Source organism: Rhineura floridana, chromosome 6, assembly GCF_030035675.1.
Source record: "Rhineura floridana isolate rRhiFlo1 chromosome 6, rRhiFlo1.hap2, whole genome shotgun sequence".
In the NCBI taxonomy this organism is placed as follows: Eukaryota; Metazoa; Chordata; class Lepidosauria; order Squamata; family Rhineuridae; genus Rhineura; species Rhineura floridana.
The window spans coordinates 64,787,389-64,806,705 of record NC_084485.1 but is presented as its reverse complement, the minus strand read 5'-3'; the positions used below and the strand labels follow the sequence as shown (position 1 = coordinate 64,806,705).

At 41.0% G+C, this 19,317-nt stretch overlaps 1 protein-coding gene across 7 annotated transcripts in view; it reads left to right on the top strand.

Annotated features, from left to right (window-relative positions):
• The window catches only part of IKBKE (inhibitor of nuclear factor kappa B kinase subunit epsilon), a 67,454-nt gene that overhangs the window by 36,208 nt on the left and 11,929 nt on the right, over window positions 1–19,317 (top strand). For 6 of the 7 annotated variants that reach the window (XR_009763474.1, XM_061632104.1, XM_061632103.1 and 3 more), the window contains 6 exons: window positions 2,891–2,992; window positions 4,843–4,918; window positions 6,944–7,056; window positions 11,362–11,438; window positions 13,649–13,688; window positions 17,996–18,097. Coding sequence is in view for 6 of the 7 variants with exons in the window: in XM_061632104.1 (XP_061488088.1) it covers window positions 2,891–2,992; window positions 4,843–4,918; window positions 6,944–7,056; window positions 11,362–11,438; window positions 13,649–13,688; window positions 17,996–18,097 (510 nt within the window). In the remaining variant the exon portion in view is untranslated. Of the gene's footprint in view, window positions 1–2,890; window positions 2,993–4,842; window positions 4,919–6,943; window positions 7,057–11,361; window positions 11,439–13,648; window positions 13,689–14,887; window positions 14,956–17,995; window positions 18,098–19,317 lie in introns of those variants that run through there. The other variant, XM_061632107.1, reaches the window with a different exon arrangement.

The window sequence follows — 19,317 nt, the reverse complement described above, 5'->3', positions numbered from 1 at the left end:
GTAGCTAATGGTCATTACAGCATAACTCACAAAAAAACAAGATAATCCAAGAGTAAGGTAAACATACATTTTCAGAAATGGAAGTTGTCAACATTTAAAATTCTAGTTTTTGAAAATAAGCTTTCAGTGTGTTTAAGATTAATTGTGCTGCTGTGGAGATTCAAAAGGTAACATAACTGATGCATCACAACTGTCCTGAATCTCCATTGTCTCTCGCCCCCAGGATGTGGGCTGGCCATAGAAGCTATTTTATTAGCTTGTAGGACTAAATTGTTTTGCTGAAGAAATTATTCTCTTAAGTACTGTGGGGTAAAAGATATAGCCCTATCCTGCAGTTCAGGAAACAAGAAAAATAAATTCTGTTCTGTTTAGAGTTAGGCACAAAGGGACTAAGCGTGGGCTCACCTGGGCATTTGGTCTTACCTGTTATAAGAAGTGAATAACTGGTACAACTGAACTCTATTAAAAATTAAAAGCAATAGCAGAAATCACTATTTAAATTATATAAAGTGAAACACAATTTTTTAAAAAAAGAATCGTACAAGGTTTAGATCTAGAGTGACTGCACCTTTGCCAAGGCATGTCACATATATAATTTGCAACATTTATAACCTGTCCTTCCTCAAATGATCCCAGGGTAGTACATACATAAAAACAATATAACATCAAATCTAAATTTTCCCGCTCACGTTGTCAGCCCAATAGTCAGCTGCAGAGGTGAAGAGAACAAACCAGAAGAAGCTGGACAGGACAGGCCTGCCAAAGAAGAAGAGACACTTGACCAGCCAGAGGATAAAGGCATGGCGGGCGGCATATTTAGAGGAGATTCCAAGAGGAAAGAGAGAGCAAGGACAGAGAAGGAGTAGAAGAAAAACAAAAGAGTAAAGAGCTGGACTATGGGAAAGTCTTGCAACAGTAGCTTAGGACATAGTGTGGAAGGCAGGAAAAAACAGAGAGTCTGGGACTAGCCACCCCAGTGGTGAGTCAAGGAGGGAAAGGAAGATGAGGTGAGTTACAAACCTGATGTTAGAGAGATTAATGAGGAAGCAAGGCTGCTTAAATAAACAGATCTCAGAAGGGCTCCAGTCGGTATGAAGAGCCCACCAGTGGGTTTTTTAAGGCAGTAGAACCCTAGGGCTCTGAAGACTCTTGGGATCCATAGTGGGAGGGTGGAAGCTCTCACACTATAAAATATGCAAAATCATAAAAAGATTAAAACAATAATTAAAACAGCTAAAACAACATTGGAAGGAGGTGACTAACTTGAAAGCAGGACATACCCCCACAACCTCCCATGGAAAAATAGGTTCATTGGTACCTTTTGACTAAAAGCAGATAATATTGATCCAAGGACATTCTACAGCTTGGGGGCCATGACAAAGATGGGCCCTCTCACACACAAATGCCCCTCCAAAATTCACTTGGCTCCCTAGCCAATCTTAATATCTGGGTAACTTAATATGGAAGGAGTTGCTCCTTCAAATGTTTGACATTCAAGTCATTTAGGGCTTCATAAGTTAGCACAAACAGCTTGAATTGGATTCAGAAGCTAATCAACAACTAATATCACAAAGTCTCAGGATTTATGGTGAACAATGTCAACAAAGAGGTCAATTATGTAGTTCTTCTCTTGTTGGATCTGCAGATCTTGCTGGCCACAGGCTCTTCCCCACAGGTAAAGAATCACAGGACAAGAGCTCAAACACTTGCACCTTAGGCAAAGCAATGAGCTTATATTTAGCTGAGGAAGGGAGAAGAGACATACATTTCCTTCAGAAACAACCCCAGGTAGTTCAGCTTGGCCCTCCCTTACTCAGCTCTACCCTTGGTGACTAGGCAGCCAACACCAATGTTTTATTTATTTATTTATATGATTTATATCCTGCTGTTCCTCCCAGCATTGATGCCACTCGCAGTGGCAGAAAGAAAGAAGCTGTCCTATTGCCACTCCTAACATGCTAGCCAAAGTAAGTAAATAAATAAATAATAAAAAGATCTATATCCTGCCCTTCAGCCCAATGGTTTCCAGGACAATATACAGCAATCCATTAAAATACAGCACATCCATACAATATAAAAATAATAAAACCAACAACCTTATGAAACAGAAATATAACTATATTTGTCAGTAAGGGTAGAAGGGTATTTATCTTTGAAGCAGTTTCACCAAGGACAGAAGTACCCCCACCTCCATTTTCTCCAAGCCTAGCATTTCTTATTTGTGTACAGAGGTTATGCCTTGGTACTTCTACTCTCTAGCCTTCCTCTGAGCCTAATGGGAAACCAATAACTGGCTGTAATGGCTGGACAATGTGTGTTGAGGTCCTTAGAACATCAGTTGGATCATCCCCTGCTGTAGGGTATGGAGGGTGTGTGTGTGTGTCAAAGCATCCTTGTCTTTCTAAAGTACATTGCAAACAAATCAGTGGCATGTCTGTGAAATTAGACCAAGCCAATGTGCTCCTGATAGCTCCCTTAAAAACCCCACAATGATTGCTAAGGGCCAAACTTCACATTACAAGAGAGATCTGTGATTGGCAGTCCCATTCCCCCCCCCAACTGAACTCTGCTTAGAGCTGCATTTTTTCCAGGCAGCAGGAGTGGAAAGGTGGTGCTTAATTCTTTTCCCATGCACCATTTTCCAGATCACAATCTCTCCCAGGTTGCTATTTAGTTGCAAGGGTGGGGAGAATCCATGTACTTTTAAAGGTTGGGAACAAGTGGCGGGGGACTCTGTTAACTTCTTCATTGTCAAAAGAAGTAGTCTCCATTTTTTTTACAGGGAATAAGTGGGAAAGTATGAAACAAGTGTCGATATAGCATAAACACCAGTCTGTGCAAGTGATCTGAAACCAAAATAATCAGAAATTGTGATGTTGCCTTTTTGCAGTGAGACCCTGAAAGCAAAATGCCTGCAGATTCTAGAGAAGAAGCAAGATACAGTGGCAATACTTAGTTGTTCTCAGGGAGAGGAGATGAAGATCTTGCTGCTGTAAGTGTTGCTCTTCAGTTGTAGATGTGATGCTGCCACCAGCATATCTCTTGTCATGGGTGTAGTGGGCTTTTCGCTTTGCATTTAGGTTTTGTTTCTGTGTTCCCTTTTATTTTGCTCTGTGTGTGTACGTATGTCTGTATCTATATTCATGTCTTGGGAATGGGATGTGAGAAGCTGCTTTGTATTCTGGGAAAGTGATCCTTGATTATTTTTAAAGGGAAAAAATATTGTTTTGCATCAGTAAATGGATCAAATATTAGATATGCCAGAAAAGAGTTATTGCTGCAGAATCTGGCTTTCCTGTGTTCATAGATTTTGATTTGTTACAAACATATGTCCCTGCCAAAGGTGCTGACTGACAAAATGTGCAGGTTGCTCTGCAGTACAAGGAGTGTGTTGAAGCACAAAGTGCATTGCCTGGCCAGCCCAGGAGCGAGAGATGCTCATCTAGATCATTCAGGTTTCACTATGTCTTATTGCCTATCCAGTCCTTTTTTAAAAATTATCTGCCATATAAGCAATAGAAAGGGCTGCAGTGATTCAAGTGCCTAGCAGCCTCTGGCACCAGGGCTGGTGGAGAGGGCAAAAGACAGGTTTGTCTTCCTCCTGTGTGTTTTGATATTTGTAGGAGCAGGCTGCAACAAGGGATGGAAGAATTAAACTGTTTCATATCAGTTTCACATGTATTTGTTCATATGTCAATTCAGTCCTGTTTCTGCACTCAGCTAAGACACTTTGGTTGGGGTCAAGTGTAGCTTGTAATCCACATGGTTGTCATACCCTCACTGCGGGGTTGTCCTGGGAAAAAGGAAACTTAGGTTTTTCTGGAATGCTTCCCACTTGTCCATTTGTACAGTACATTACTGAATCAGGAATGTGGAAAATCACCATCTGGAGGAGCTCTGATATCATATTTTCCACAGCAGGCCGCTGTTAGTGCCTATTAAGTACATCAAGACTCACTGCTGTTTACAGCTGTGTTGTGCTAACAGACAATTAAGGCCAAAGAAAGAGGACATAGTTTGGTTGAAAGGGTGCAATAAACAGCCTGGTTTTCTTGGTGGTGTCAGCAGTAACAGAGGGGACTGTCCTTTTTGAACATTTGTTCAAAGTCTGGCTGAGACTTCTTATATTCTGTATTATAGAATACAGCAAAAATAGTAGAGCCGCAAAGATGAAGTCAGAGACCAACACTATAATTTTGAGCTTTGGTCAAGTGGGGAAAAAGACTTACTAATTTTTTAAGGGCAAATATGTAGGAGGATGAATGTTTTTATAAGCCCATAATTACCTAGTGCTATTGTCTGCCAGGAAATGAACCAATAAATGCCCAATCTTCAGTTCCCCAGTTGACACCTTGGCTGCTCTTCCATACATCCCAGTTCACCTTTCCTTCCTCATTTACTCACTGTGTGTTCTCCTTTCCAAATACAGCTGCTCCTCTGCCCCACTTTTGTCCCTGTCTTCTTTCTGTCTGTCCTCCATCTTTGATTCCTAAGCTTTGGTTTTCCTTTCTCCACAGTTTGTGTATAGTTCCAAATTCCTTTCCCCTTTCCTTGCTGGGAAAATATGATTTCAGATTTCCACCACACAGAGGCATGAGCAAGACATCCATTGCATTTAAGAGTGCTGTATATGGACACCTGTTGCATGAGAGTTATGCTGCTGGTGGTGAGAAACATACCTCTTCCTGATGCCATTTTGAAAACTTTTAACAATAGTTCCTCTTGGTATCTGTGGAAATTTCTTGGGTAAATTGAGTGTTTTTTTCTGTTTTGGTTACTTTGCCATTCTAGAGATTGATAAGCCCCTTTGAAACTTCTTTTTCTTTCCATTCACCACAATAGATTTGAGACTGTTGCTGGAGACCTTGAGATTCCAGAGATTAAAGGTCTAGCTGAAATGAAAACAAGACTTCAAGCTGTGAGTTATTCCAATGATCACCTGTTAACAACAACTGGACAGCTGAGAATTCTGTGTGACAATATCTTTTATATGCAGAAGGTCTGACCTGAGCCAAAGCTGTTTGGGAAAAGGAGAGGCCATATAACAACTGATAAATATCAGTGTGTTAAGGGAATCACTGGTGATCCTTTTTTGATGTATGGTTATACATATCTGCTCAGCATTACTACGAGAGCTAAGGCCTTATGATAAAGTTGGATTGTATCTAAGAACTTCTTGATACGGACATCTATAATAATGTATGCATAATGTATGTGTGTGAGCAAGAGATGCTGATTAGCTCTTCGAATCAAGACCTGTGCAGGAGAGACTAAGGGCTATTCCACACACTATCTCTGCACATCAAAGGTGTAACCTCCTTGAGACAACGGATGGCGAACTTGTGGCCCGCCAGATGTTGTTGGATTCCAGTTCCTGTCAACCCCATCCAGCATAGCCAGTTGTCAGGAATTATGGGAGCTGTAGTCCAACCACATCTGGATGTAGGGAAAAGAGTGTACTCTGTTCTATTGCTGAAAGTAATATGTCATTCTTAGCATTCATAAAGCATAATCCAAGTGTTCAGAGTGCTTCCTATTTTCACAGGAGGGGCTGAGACAGAGAAGAATAGTAACTTGCCTAAGCCTACCTTGTGAGTTTATGGCTTCTAGGGTGACACAGCTCACACTCGCTTGCAGGGTGCGTTCTAGTGTTACTCTAGTAGCAGAAGAGCTGCTGAAGTGCCACCAAGGAAATGTGAGAAGCCCAAACTGTGACTCCTCCCCACAATAGTGGAAGTTGGGGAATGCTGGCTTGATAGAGAGCTGCAACTTGCTTGGGCTCTTCCTGTGTGCCCGTGACATCTCTTATTAGCCTTGTAGCCTGGGAGAGAGTAGTATGGCAGCAGCTCCTGCTCCTAGAGTACCAAATAATCCAATGTTGGGTGCTCTGAACATCCTGAAAATGTGGGCCAATGGTTTGTTTTGCTCCAGATACATATATGAAAAATATAAGAAGAGCCCTGCAGGATCAGGACAAAGGCCATTCTCATCCATCATTGTCTTTTCACAGTGGCCAACCAGATGCATATGGGAAGTCCATAAACAGGACATGAGCGTAATAGCACTTTTCCCACTTGTTTTTGCCTGCAACTGATATTCAGAGACATATTGCCTCCGAGATTGCAGGTAGCCATCATGCCGAGTAGCCATTGATAGCCTGATCCTCCATGAATTTGTCTGCTGTGGTATCAGATGCCCACTCGGTACATTTGCAAGCAGAAGACTTCTTCCACTGTGCAATAAATGGTCCAGGTTTCAAATGCATTCTTTTTCCTACTCAGGGATTGTCCCAGTCTATTTTCACTTAATTAGTGATGCTTGTACATGGATCCCTCCTTCCCTCCTCAGCCAGCCACAATTAACCCCAGAAGTCTTCTGTTAATTGTTTGTTTGTTTGCTTGCTTGCTTGTTTGTTAAATTTATATCCCACCCTTTCTCCTAGTAAAAATGTTCCCAAAGCATCCCTTTACATCTGAACTGGGAAACTGTATCCTGCCTTGTTCCAAACATGTTAGCCAGTTTCCTGGTTCAGACTTAATGGGACACTCTGGTGAACTAAAGACTTCCTGGCTTATTTCAGTGTGCCCAGAAGAGAAGATGGGAAGTGTGGCACAAGGATGAAACACACAGGGAAAAAGCTTGTGCATCATATCTTGGCTTATTATTAAGCCAAGATACAATAATCTGAACTGAGCCAATGCTGTCTTGTTGGAGACATGTCATTGTGAAGTGACCAGAGAAGTTCAAACAATGGAGGCTTTTAGTGAACTATTTTTAAAAAAAACACCTTGGTGAAACAAAAATATTTTCAGCATGACAGTAACAGTGAGTGAGTGAGTGAGTGAGAGAGAAATGTACATGGTTGGTTGAAAACCAACTGCAAAATTGTAGATTACTTGTAATGAGACCTCAGTGGTCTTACGTTTTGTCTTTCCTGGCTCAGGTTGATGAACAAATTTCCAAATGTTCCCAGAGCATCTCTGAACACCAATCACTTGTGCAATGCATTTTATCTGAAATGGGAAAGAAAATGAGTCAAATAAAAGAAGTCAGAAGGTTGGTAGAATATAATTTCCAGTGTTAAAGGCTGCAACACACTTACATAGGAGTAAGTCCAGCTGAATTCAGTGGGGCTTATTTCTGAGTATATACATAAGCCTGAACTGTAATACTTAGTAGAAGGGTTGTTGTTGTTTAAATATCCAATCCCTGAAAATCCACAGTGTTTTCGTGATATTAAACCATTTGTTATAAATACAGTACAGGGGGTGGTGATCATGGAGGAAACACGGGGAGGATTATTATTAAAGATCAACTGAGATGGGAAGATCATTATTCTGTTTTCTGCCACCTCTGTGGCCCTAGATTTCTGAAGTGCTCTACATGCTACAGAACCTACTTGGACATTTCAAGCCCTAATTGGCTTGGGACCCAAGTATCTACAAGAACACTGTCTTCCATATTGACAGCCTTATAGTCTAAGATCAGCACATGAGGCCCTTCTGGTGATCCCTCTTTGGTATGAGGTACATGGTGTGGGGGTCCGGGAAAGGACCTTCTCAGTGGAAGTATCTCATATGTGGAAGCCCCTCATTGCTAAGATGTGCCTGGCCCAGTCTTTCAATAGTTTTAGGCTGTTAAGGTATCTTTTTGGCAATCATTTGGAGGAACAGAGACCTGAGTACTGCTGCTATTAGTAATTGATTTTCAGTGATGTGGTGTTATGTGTTTTTAAAGGGTTGTTATCTTTTAATGGATTTTATGTATTGTTAGCAATTTGCTTGGTGCTGTGGATTGTGAAAGGCCAGTATATAAATCATCTAAATTAATAAATAAGTTGAACCCTCCAATTTCAGTTTGATGCCTCCATGCTGAACCAGCAGTGTGGGGTGGAGAGACATGTCACTTGTTACAAGTGATTTCCTGGTACCCATCCAGTAAGAACCCATGTCTCTCAATAAGCCCATTCTAACGGTTGCAAGAGATATTATTGATAAAAGAGGGATAGTCTTTTCCTAGTGTCAGGATATTATGGCCTATGTGATAACCCACTATAGATCTCCTTTTAGAAAGTGGTCTCTTCTGACCAGGCACTTGCAGATGGACCATCTGATCTATGTGTTTTGAAGTAGCCAAAGCAATACGGGTTAAATGGCTCAATTTTATTTATTTAAAATATTTAAATGTCACTTTTCTACAAAAAAGGCTTTCAAAGCAGGTAATAAAAAAGGAACATTAAAAGAAGCCCAATTTTAGGTATTGTTTTTTAAACAACCACTATAAGTACCAGATAAAACAATATCCCTTCTATCATCTTTCTTATGGCCCATGTCAGTCTAATGGGTTCAAGTGGTATTGCTCATAATAGCTTTGGTTATTGGCATTTACAAGGAACTAGTTCTCTGTGTGGACAGTCACTCTTTCTTAGTCTGTAGAAAATGTGCTATTTCCTGCTGGAAGATTATAGGTAGACTGAGGGATGCTTTCGCCCCTGGTCTCAAGACTGTTATTACCCAAAGCTTGAATAGACAATGTCATTTGCTTAGATTATGGATCTTGTGGGACAGATTTAAGGTATAAACAAAGACAGGGATGGGCTGAACTTTTCCAGACAGTAGAGCCAGAAGAGATTGCACTTGGAAGCCTTCTGTTTGCTTCCCCAGTGGCTGGAGTTTAATCAAGGCTATATTTACCGTGTCACTTATTTTAATAGTGTGTTCATCATAGTCAGTGTCACAAAGCCATTTATTGGCCAGCATTAATAATATGGCTTGGGAAGAAAGCTTAGAGAGGTGAAAGCTGAAGTGGACAAAGAGGGAGTAATTGTATTCTCAGTTAATGGAGTAGTGCCTGACTATGCCTCCCTCTTGCACCCGTGCACCTAGCTGAAAGAAAGCAACTACAGTGAGAATTTATTATTTATTTATTACTTGAATTTATATCCCACTTTTCCATATAAATATGCTTAAAGTGGCTTACAATAGCACAAAAATGCAAATCACTACATCAATAACAATCATTTTGAAAACATAACAATTGTTTCAAATCATTTCAAGACATAACAATCTAACAATAACTCCAATTGATTGCCTAAACATTATCACATTTAAAGTAATGAAATTATGGTGATGAGATGTAAGGGGCAGTATAGAAAAGGTAAAGTGTCTGGCATATATGCAGGAAAGAAATGATTCCCTGGGATGTTTCAGGCAGCAATTTACTGCTAAAGGCTTTCCTGACAGGTTCATATAACTTTAAAAAGAAACACTTTCCCATACCTGTAATGGGAGCTTGGCTGGTGGACAGCATGCAATCTTTATTTATAATTTAGACTACCAGAAGTGAGTTCCTGGAGTTGTGATAAGGTCATATGGATGGTTAACCTACAGGAGTATCATGTGACCTATCTAGGCAGTCAGCTGACCTACAGAGCATCATATGGATGGACATCATATGGGTAGGGTATGGGCCAGGAAGAGGGCAATATAATAGACATAAAAAGTGAAAGGTCCTGTATAGAAAACTATCTTGGGCCTGGGAGCAGTTTGCTGGGTATCAGTTGGTCTAGAAGGGTGATGCCTGCCCATGTCTTCAGAACTTCTGCTGAAGCTCTTCTCCAAGTGGTTTCCTTATCTGAAGTGTGCTATGTAAAACAAAGGGTTTTTTTTGGTGGTACTGTCCCACTAACAGAACACCCTCCCTCAAGAGATGTGACTCATGCCTACCTTACCATTTTTTCAGCACTGAGGTAAAACATTTTTATTTTCTCTGGCATTTTCATGTATTTAATGTCTTAGTGATCTATATATTTTTAGCTGCTGCTTCATATTATTGTTAATGCTACAGTTTTATTTATTTAATTTTCTATGTCTGACCACCTTGGAATCTATTGTGTGATATTTTAAATAAATGAATGTATGCTGGTGAGTAGCCAGTCTCACATTCTGAAGGCCTTTGCTGCACAACTGCTGGAGAAAGAAGTGAGGCTTGTAAGCTATGAAATCTCCATGACTAACATCACAGGAAGGAAAAAAGCATTAAAGGGTTTTGTGTGTGTTCTTGGATGTATTTGTTCTTCTCACCTGGCGCTCTCAATCCTTGGCAGCCATGCACAACCTGTACTGATCTCTTGCTTGCCAGCATAGCAGTTGTGTACAATACTGGGTTGTACATGGGTGAAACATTTCACATTGGTGCATAAATACACAATTCATTTTAGTTCCATTGCTAAAAAATGCTGAGCAAGGAGTGTAAGAGAAGCTCCAACATGCTTGAGAAGGCAAATCACTTATCATTTAGTTTATTTTTCTTGCATTAATTAGTTATAGTGATTTGGGGGTGGGCAGCTGAAAGTGATTGGTACATATTCTCAATTAGTGTTAAGGCTTCCACTGGATAGATCATTCCAGTGTCCGGCACAGCACTGAGAGATTGTACAGGAAAACCGATAACAACATTGGCCTTACTACCACAGACTGAAAATACCAGAATGGGCATTGTTATTTTGTTAATGATTTTTATTAATTATTTTAGCAGTAACAGTACAAACAAAAATATATAACAGATACAAACATAAAACCAACAAGGTACAGAAATCAGATATCAATAAAGTCAATATAATCCAACCACAACTCGTCATGTGAATCAATATATTTCAAAACAGTTTAATTTAAATACTCATTGGGGATCACAACCTTGAATGTACAGGATGGACATTGTTAAAACCAGCTGCAATGTTCTTCTGTCTGAGTACTTGTGCCCTAGCAAGTCTTTTAAAACTGCCTGTGCTCCAGTTCCCCATCTGTAAAATAGGATTAGCAACTCAACTCCTTTCCTTGCAAAGATGCTATGAAGACTTATGGAAAAGAGTGTAATGGACCAGATGCTGGAGTAATAGGAAAGGAGGAGACGGGGGCATACAAATATTTCACATAATGAGTTAATAGACATTAACCCAATATCTGATGCAACCCAAGATTTTACTGATAGGAGATACACCAGAAAGGCCAATGTATCTTACTTTCCATCCACAGCTGATTCCCTTGTTTCTGTTTTCTAGGGGTGGGCAGGTGTTGGTGGGTTGACATTATTGACAGGTTGCAAGAAAAATTGTATGATCATACATCAGATCCTAGATTTCTGGTAAAGATTCTTCATACCAGCCTTGCCTCTTGTGATCCAAAGACTGTGCTTAGACCAGATCTAACTGTGATAGTTAACTGCCATATCTGTCTTGCCTCCCACTTGTTCCTTGCTGGACCAGGTCCAATGGGACTTCTGTTATAGCAGACACAGTCTCTGGCTTATGATGTGATTTAACTGATTAGTTCATTTCTTTCTGTCTTATAACTGGGTTTTCAGCATCCAGCTGATGGAGGCTTGCCTTGACAAGATGCAGCTTATCTACAACCAGTTCAAGAAGGCTCGGAAATGCAGGGGTGAGTGGCTGATGATGTTAGTCTCTGCTATAATGATCAGCCTGCCCAGATTGTATACATCAGAGCCTGTTAGCTGCTGCCAAAAGAGGTGCATCTTAAAAGGCTTGGATTACTCAGGTCACTTGAAATACTAAAATAGCACTAACCAGGGTATCTTAGCAGCAGTATCTTGAAACAAGCAAAATACTATGTGAGCACTGCTATATTTTGGGATTCTACCCATCTGTTCAGCAGCACCTGTACAGATAAGATAACATTTTTGAAAGCTACAACTGATCTCAAGATTGCTTGCCCCAATCTAAAAACCATGGAAGTTGTGGTTGTCTTTGTGTGCATACGCTCATATCTACTAAGTGCCTGTGTAGACTCTGGGGGGACAAAAGGTTATTAATTCTTAAGTGCCTGCAAAGTTTCTCCTTTCTTAACAAAGGGGAAAGTTGAGAGCTTTGTTTTATTTTTATTTTTCCATCCCTGGGGTCCTCCCAAAGCCTAGAATGTACCACAGTTGGGTATAATAAAGGAGAAAGGGCCTGTAAAGGGAAATCATCAATGCTGATGGAGCATGCTTCGCACTAAGAAACATGACTCACTTCTTGTTCAGTGCAGGGCTGGCATCAGCATCTGGCATCTTTGAAAAGCTGTCAGGGCTCCAGTATCTTGGCAGGACTCCTTGCTGCCAGCTCTGTTTTCCCAGTGTTGGGATGCTAGGTCTAGACACCTATTGAATCAGGAACTCCAGATGTTGTTGGACTCCCAAAACCTTAGGCCAATGGTGAGGGATGATGGGAGTTGTAGTACAGTAACATCAGGTACCCCATCTCTGATTTTTCCCCAGTGCCCTTGATGTAGTGTTGCTCCAGAGGATTTGGGGAAATTTAAATGTACTTACTTGACTGTCTGTTGCCACAGCCAGGTAAGCTCCTCTGACAGCTCCTTCAAACCTGGAGCCAGCCCTGAGTTAGTGTTCTGTGTATGGGTCACTTCACTTATCCAGGTTTGCACAATAAATTGTACTTATATTAGGTAATGCATTTCTTGGCTGTTCTTCTGTCCTTGGGAAACTGGTTTCCAGGGTTTTTTAGTGCCTTGACAAAATGGAAATGGGCTGCCTTCAAGTCGATCCCAACTTATGTTGACCCTATGAATAGGGTTTTCATGGTAAGTGGTATTCAGAGGTGGTTTATCATTGCCTTCCTCTGAGACTGAGAGGGAGTGGCTGGCCCAGGGTCACCCAGTGAGCTTCATGGCTGTGTGGGGAATCAAACACTGGTCTCCCAGGTCATACTGGCTAAAATCTGAAGTCTCCACTTCCACCCCAAAATGCAACCAGCAGTACTCTATATTTGTATTTTTTTTAAATTGTATCCTGTCATTTTCCCAAGAAGCTCAAGCCCAGTGCACATGGGTTTCCCCTTATTTTCCAATCTTACCTGGGCCACCTATGAGGTAGGGAAGAACTGGAGTAGGAGTGGCTGGTGTCTGACGGCTTGGCATTTTCACAGTGCTGATCGACTGTTGTGGAGGTTATCAGTATTCTGTAGGATAATGTTTGGGAATCCATTGAAGAACTCTTGCTGAGAGTGGTTGGCATTGTAAAAGAAAATGTGAGTCTTGTGTTTTTAAAGGAGACTCCATGGCACCTGATGAAGTGAGTTCTAGTCCATGGTAGTGTGCTGTGACCCTCCTTGGGACCTCTGGGTGAAGGGTGTGTAATAAATTTAAATGATGATGATGATATCTCACAACATGGATGTATTCAACACAGTAAGTGCAAGGAATTCTCCTTGTGCAATGAAATGTTCTCCCTCTCTCCTCCTCCTATGTTCTGTTCTGGGCCCCCTCTGTTCTGGGTCTTCTCCCAACCCTCTGAAGCAGATTTGGGGATGGTGAAGGGCATGTGTGTGGGGAAAGTCCTGTTGTGCAAGCAGAAGTCATTCTGCTTGCACAATTATTTAGTTGAATACTACCCTGTATCTGCTAGTCATTAAGGTTTTTGTTGTATTAACTGTTTTGTTACAAGACAGCTACTCCTCTGGAAATCTACACACACGCACACACCCATTGGTTTTCACTGGACAAGCAACACTTCCCTGTTTCCTATTGGGCCATCTCACAATATACACTTTTTGTGAATCTCTCCATTCTTTATCAGCTGGAAAGTTCCAGTGTCATATCCTGGCAAATCTAATAAAGTTGTGTATTCTTTCTAGGCCTGGGCTACAATGAACAGCAGATCCACAAGCTGGATAAGTAAGTATAAAGGTTGGTGTATAACAGACCCGCTGAATATTGGACACTTCTGGCTTGTATTCTATCAGTCTGCAGTTGGCCATTAAACTTTCCCGAGTTGCTCATGCAAAGATGGTCTGGTCCATAAATCAATCATTCCATATCAGTCAATATAATTTCATTGAGGCAATTACATAACAACCACCTTACAGTTGCCTTGTGTCTGTAGAGTAACTCCCTTCCTCCCACAGGCAAGGGATGACTAGCTTCTCCCCTGCCATCCACTGAGATAATGAGCAGCTACAGGGAGCTGGCTTTCCTCTCCTCATAGGAACATAGGAAGCTGCCATTCCAAGTCAGAGTATTCATCCATCTAGCTCAGTAGTGCCTACTCTGATTTGCAGTACTTCTCCAAGGTCTGCTGCCTGATCCTTTTAACTGGAAATGCCAGGGATTGAATCAGGGATGTTCCTCATGCCAAGCTTGTGGTCTGTCACTGAGTGATCCCTTATTGCCATCAAGAACATTTTTCCAGTTGTCACTTGCCCTGGCTCACCAATAGCCAGAAGATCAACAGCTGTTAGGTAGCTCCATCATATCCATCATAGCAAGAACAGGCAGTGAGAGATCAAACTGGCCCCAATTAGATGTAAATATTTATTAACAAGTTACCTCTGTGTTCTAGTACTGTCAAACGGATCTCCCTATTTGACCTTTCCCTTCTACTCCTCCTGTGTGTCTTTTATCCATAGCCTTTGTCTTGTTTTCATTTGTGTACCATGTCTGCCCACAGCCTTGCACATTTAATATCGTATTGCAGTGAGACATTTTTGAGAGAGAGACCTTTTCTCTGAAAAGGAGAATAAAAATATAATCACCATAAATTGATTCACAAAGTGTCCTGAGAATTTGGCAACTGCTTAAGGAACCAATTTTGTGTGATTGAGCTTCATATGGTAAAGAATGCAAGATCCAAACACTTGGTATGGTTCACACATGGATGTTCATCACATGATGACTGTAACATGAAAAATGAGTTGCATGTGTAAATAGGCTATCACAACTATAACACAATGGATAGCACTTTTGTGTCATAAATAAGAAATAGAAATAAATATCACCTTGCATCATCCCAAATTCTACTTCATAATCAGCTGTCAAGCAACAAGTACACAGTAATCAAGTAATGTATATGCATGTGTCAACTATGTGTCTTTCAGTAGCCCAGATTGTGTGGGTGCTTTCTACATTAGTGCCACGTCACCACTGAGAATGTTGCCCATATGAGGTAAATACACAATTCAAAGTACTCTTCTGCATGCATTACTGCTGTGACTTGCAGACCAGCCACATGCATTTAATGGCTGCTGAATTGCCTGGCTAATATGAATTGTTCCTCATTCAGAAGATGGCAGGCTGGAAGTTCTTGAGGGAGAAATGGTTCCCCCCCCCATATGATCATAGGTAGGTTGTCATGCTAAAAGTCAATTTTGAAATAAGTCTGTCTACTGAAAGTAAATGCCTTTGAGATCTGGAAGTAACTGGACACTTAGGGTGGTATTCTACTAACCTGCCCCTTCAGCACAAGGATTACTGTTAGCACAATGGAACTTCCTCCTCCTCCCGCGCACACTCTGCAGGCTGACCAAATCTGCTCCAGAGGTTCGTGGAACCCCTAGAACAGGCTTAGGGGGAATATGTGGGAGGGGAATCATAGAATAATAGAGTTGGAAGAAGCCTATAAGGCCATCAAGTCCAACCCCCTGCTGAATGCAGGAATCCAAATCAAAGCATTCCCGACAGATGGCTATCTAGCTGCCTCTTGAATGCCTCCAGTGTCGGAGAGCCCACTACCTCTCTAGGTAATTGGTTCCATTGTTGTATGGCTCTAACAGTTAGGATGTTTTTCCTGATGTTCAGTCGAAATCTGGCTTCCTGCAACTTGAGCCCATTATTCTGTGTCCTGCACTCTGGGATGATCGAGAAGAGATCCCGGCCCTCCTCTATGTGACAACCTTTCATGTACTTGAAGAGTGCTATCATATCTGGGCCCAGGACCAAGCCCTGTCGTACCCCACTCATTACTTCTGCCCAGTTAGAGAAGGAACCAATAAGCACTCTTTGAGTACGATTCTGGAGCCAACTGTGAATCCACCTGATAGTTGTTCCAACCAGCCCACATTTAGCTAGCTTGCTAATCAGAATATCATGGGGCACTTTGTCAAATGTTTGCTGAAGTCGAGATATATTATGTCCATAGCATTCCCACAGTCTACGAGGGAGGTTACCCGATCAAAAAACGAAATAAGATTAGTTTGGCAGGATTTGTTCTACATAAAACCATGTTGGTTCCTAGTAATCACTGCATTGTTTTCAAGGTGCTTACAGACTGACTTCTTTATAATCTGCTCCAGAGTTTTTCCAGGGATTGATATTAGGGTGACTGGTCTGTAGTTCCCCAGTTCCTCCTTTTTGCCCTTTTTGAAGATAGGGACAACATTAATTCTTCTCCAGTCATCCAGCACTTCACCAGTCCTCCATGATTTCGCAAAGATAATAGACAGCGGTTCTGAGAGTTCTTCATCCAGTTCCTTCAATACTCTAGGATGCAGTTTATCAGGCCCTGCCAGTTTGAACATTCAAACTGCTTAGGTATTCCTTGACCGTTTGTCTATCAATCTGAGGCTCCAATCCTGCCCCTTCTACTTCATGTTTCCCGGGAGGGTCATAGCCCCTTTTTTGGGAGAAGACTGAGCCAAAGTAGGAATTGAGCACTTCTGTCTTTTCTTTGTCATCTGTTATCATTTTGCCATCCTCATTGGGTAGCTGTGCCACCATTTCTTTTCTCTGTCTTTTACTATGGACGTACCTGAAGAAAGCTTTCTTGTTCCTTTTGGCATCTCTCACTAACCCCAGCTCATTCTCAGCTTTAGCCTTCCTGACACCATCCCTGCAATTCTGTGATACCTGCCTGTACTCTTCCTTTGTGGCCTGGCCTTCTTTCCACTCCCTGTATGTGTCCTTTTTTTGTTTTCAGGTCCTCTCTAAGCTTTTTATGAAGCCACATTGGCTTCTTCTGTTGTTTCCCCGCTTTTTTCCTTGTTGGAATTGCTTGCCATTGCACTTTTAGAATTTCCTTTTTTTAGAAACTCCCACCCATCTTGGATTCCTTTTCTCATTAGGGTCGCTTTACATGGAACGTACAATTGTTCTGAGAAGGGGGACAAGTTCCATTGCACAAGCATAAAAACTTGTGCTGACAGAACTACTTACTTAGTGCTATGTTGAATACAACCCTTAACTTCTGGATGGATATGAGAAGATACTTCAGTATGTCCTTTCACTATCACCCAGAAAGGTTTCATTTCTTTCTGAACAAAGGGATTTGGCAAATATCCTGTTGGTTTTTAGCAGCACAGGAGCATGCTTTGATCGTTGGCATTTGTGTCTCATTAAAAATCAATAAGCATTACTTGCAGGATAACAATGGCAAGTTTGCACTGAGCTTTATAATAATCCAGTCTTTCATATTGTGAGAATCCCTTTAGAAAAACGCTTAAATGATTATGTACAGATTTGCTCAGCCACTGCAATAAGCAAAGAATCCTCACTTTGAAAAAGATATTATGGCAACATAGTTCCCATTTATTTCCTGTGCAGAAGCCCTTCAAACTTTGGTTGAAATTCCAATCAATTAGAGGTGTGTATCAGTATATGATGCTGATATATGTGCTGTATATAACTTATATATGATAAAACATAGGCCTGAAAGATCGTCTTTGTTCTGCAGGTGAGAGCCTTCTGCAGATAGCATCTTGTCAGGAGGTCCATTCCACACAACATAGGAAGCAGACCTTTAGTGTAGTGGCACCTACCGTTTGGAATTCCCTCCCCTTGAATATTAGATAGGCACCATCTTTTTGGCGCCTACTGAAAAGCTTCCTCTTTCAACAAGACTTTTAAGTAGAGACCTTATCCCAGTCTGCATCTGTGCTGGAATTAAAACCTGTTTTTTTAAGCTGTTTTGTTTTAATATGATTTTAAATATGTTTTGTTTTAATATGTCTTAAAGTCTTTTGTTTTTAAGATGTTTTCGAGTGTTTTTGTTTGCCACCCTGGGCTCCTTCTGGGAGGAACGGCAGGATATAAATTTAATAAATAATTAAATGAAGGATTGTTCCTGGTTTTTGGTTTTGTTGTATTGTTATGTTTGTATGTGTTTGCCTATATTTTGATACTGATTCAAAATAAAATTCCATGGGAAAAAAGCTTAAATAATGATAAAAAGAATTGAAATAATGCACATTTAATTTTGTTTCATTTTTTAGGATGAATTTAGGACATTTAGCCAAAAAAGTCCTTTCAGTTTTCCAGGATAAGTGTTTACAGCAATATCAAGCTTGTCTTTTGGCCCATGGAACTAGAATGAGGTAACTGTGTTCCTTGCATACTCTCACTGGCTGTTGTTAAAGCAATAATATTTATTTAATATTATGTCTATATTCCACCTTTCCTCGAAGAAGCTCACGGCATGCATGGTTCTCCTCCTCTCCCCATGAGGTAGGTTAGGCTGAGAGATGGTGACTGGCCCATGGTCATCCAGTGAGCTTCATGGCTGTAGAGGACTTTGATCTCTGGTCTCCCAGCTCTAGTCCACACTCTGACTACTACACCATACTTTCCCTCCCATTCCAGGCTCCTCCTTATGTGACAGAAGTACAATTTGATATGTTGCTGTATTGAATTACATATGTGTAGGATTAATTCAAGCATGATAGACACAAATTTTAGAAGAAAGAAAAAGCTTCAGTTTGAAGGCCGAGATGAAAAGAGAAGTGTTCAAGAGGGGAGCTTCATTCTACCTGGCCTGCGTAAAAAGAAGCCCCACCCCTTAACAGTTGCATCCTGTGATGCGTCAAAGCACATTTCTACCAGGGAGGGGATTTTCCCTCTGGGCTTGCTGCCAAGCCTCATAAGGATGGCAGCACAGGAAAGCTGGGGTAAGGCCTTCACTTTACATCTCCCCGCTCCAAATATCTCAAGAGAGTACTCACCATAGCAAATTTATTTATTATATTTCAAGTATTTATATGCCACTTCTCATCAGAAAAGATCACAAGCGGTTTACTAACTTCCTTCTGAATTAAACAGAGTACATATAGTATATAAAACACCAGAATTCAAAAATAGGATTCTGCTCATTTAAGACACTTCTGCTCACTCAGTACCCATTAATTCCACATCTACTCACACACCTGTGCCTCAGTCAACTTACACCTGCACTCGTTCGCCTGAACTCAGCCCCCCCACAAACACATACTCACTCTCAGGAATTAATGACCCCAACAATCCTCTAACTACATATACAAAAAACCACATTGCAACATTGGCAGCCAAACACTATGAGGCTAAAACCAAATTTAATCTAGTATTTCACCAACCCTAATAAAAACCTCACATAATTCACATGGACGCTCATGCATATTTGGTTACTGTCTGCAGCTGAGGGACCAGATTCTCAGCATAGTCACCTGCTACCAGTTCCTAATCTCCACCTGAGAAGTGTTAATTGCTTTATATTGTTAGAATTCATTGTGAGCCACCTTGGAGATCATTTGATTGAAAGGCAGGGTATAAATCTTGAAAATGA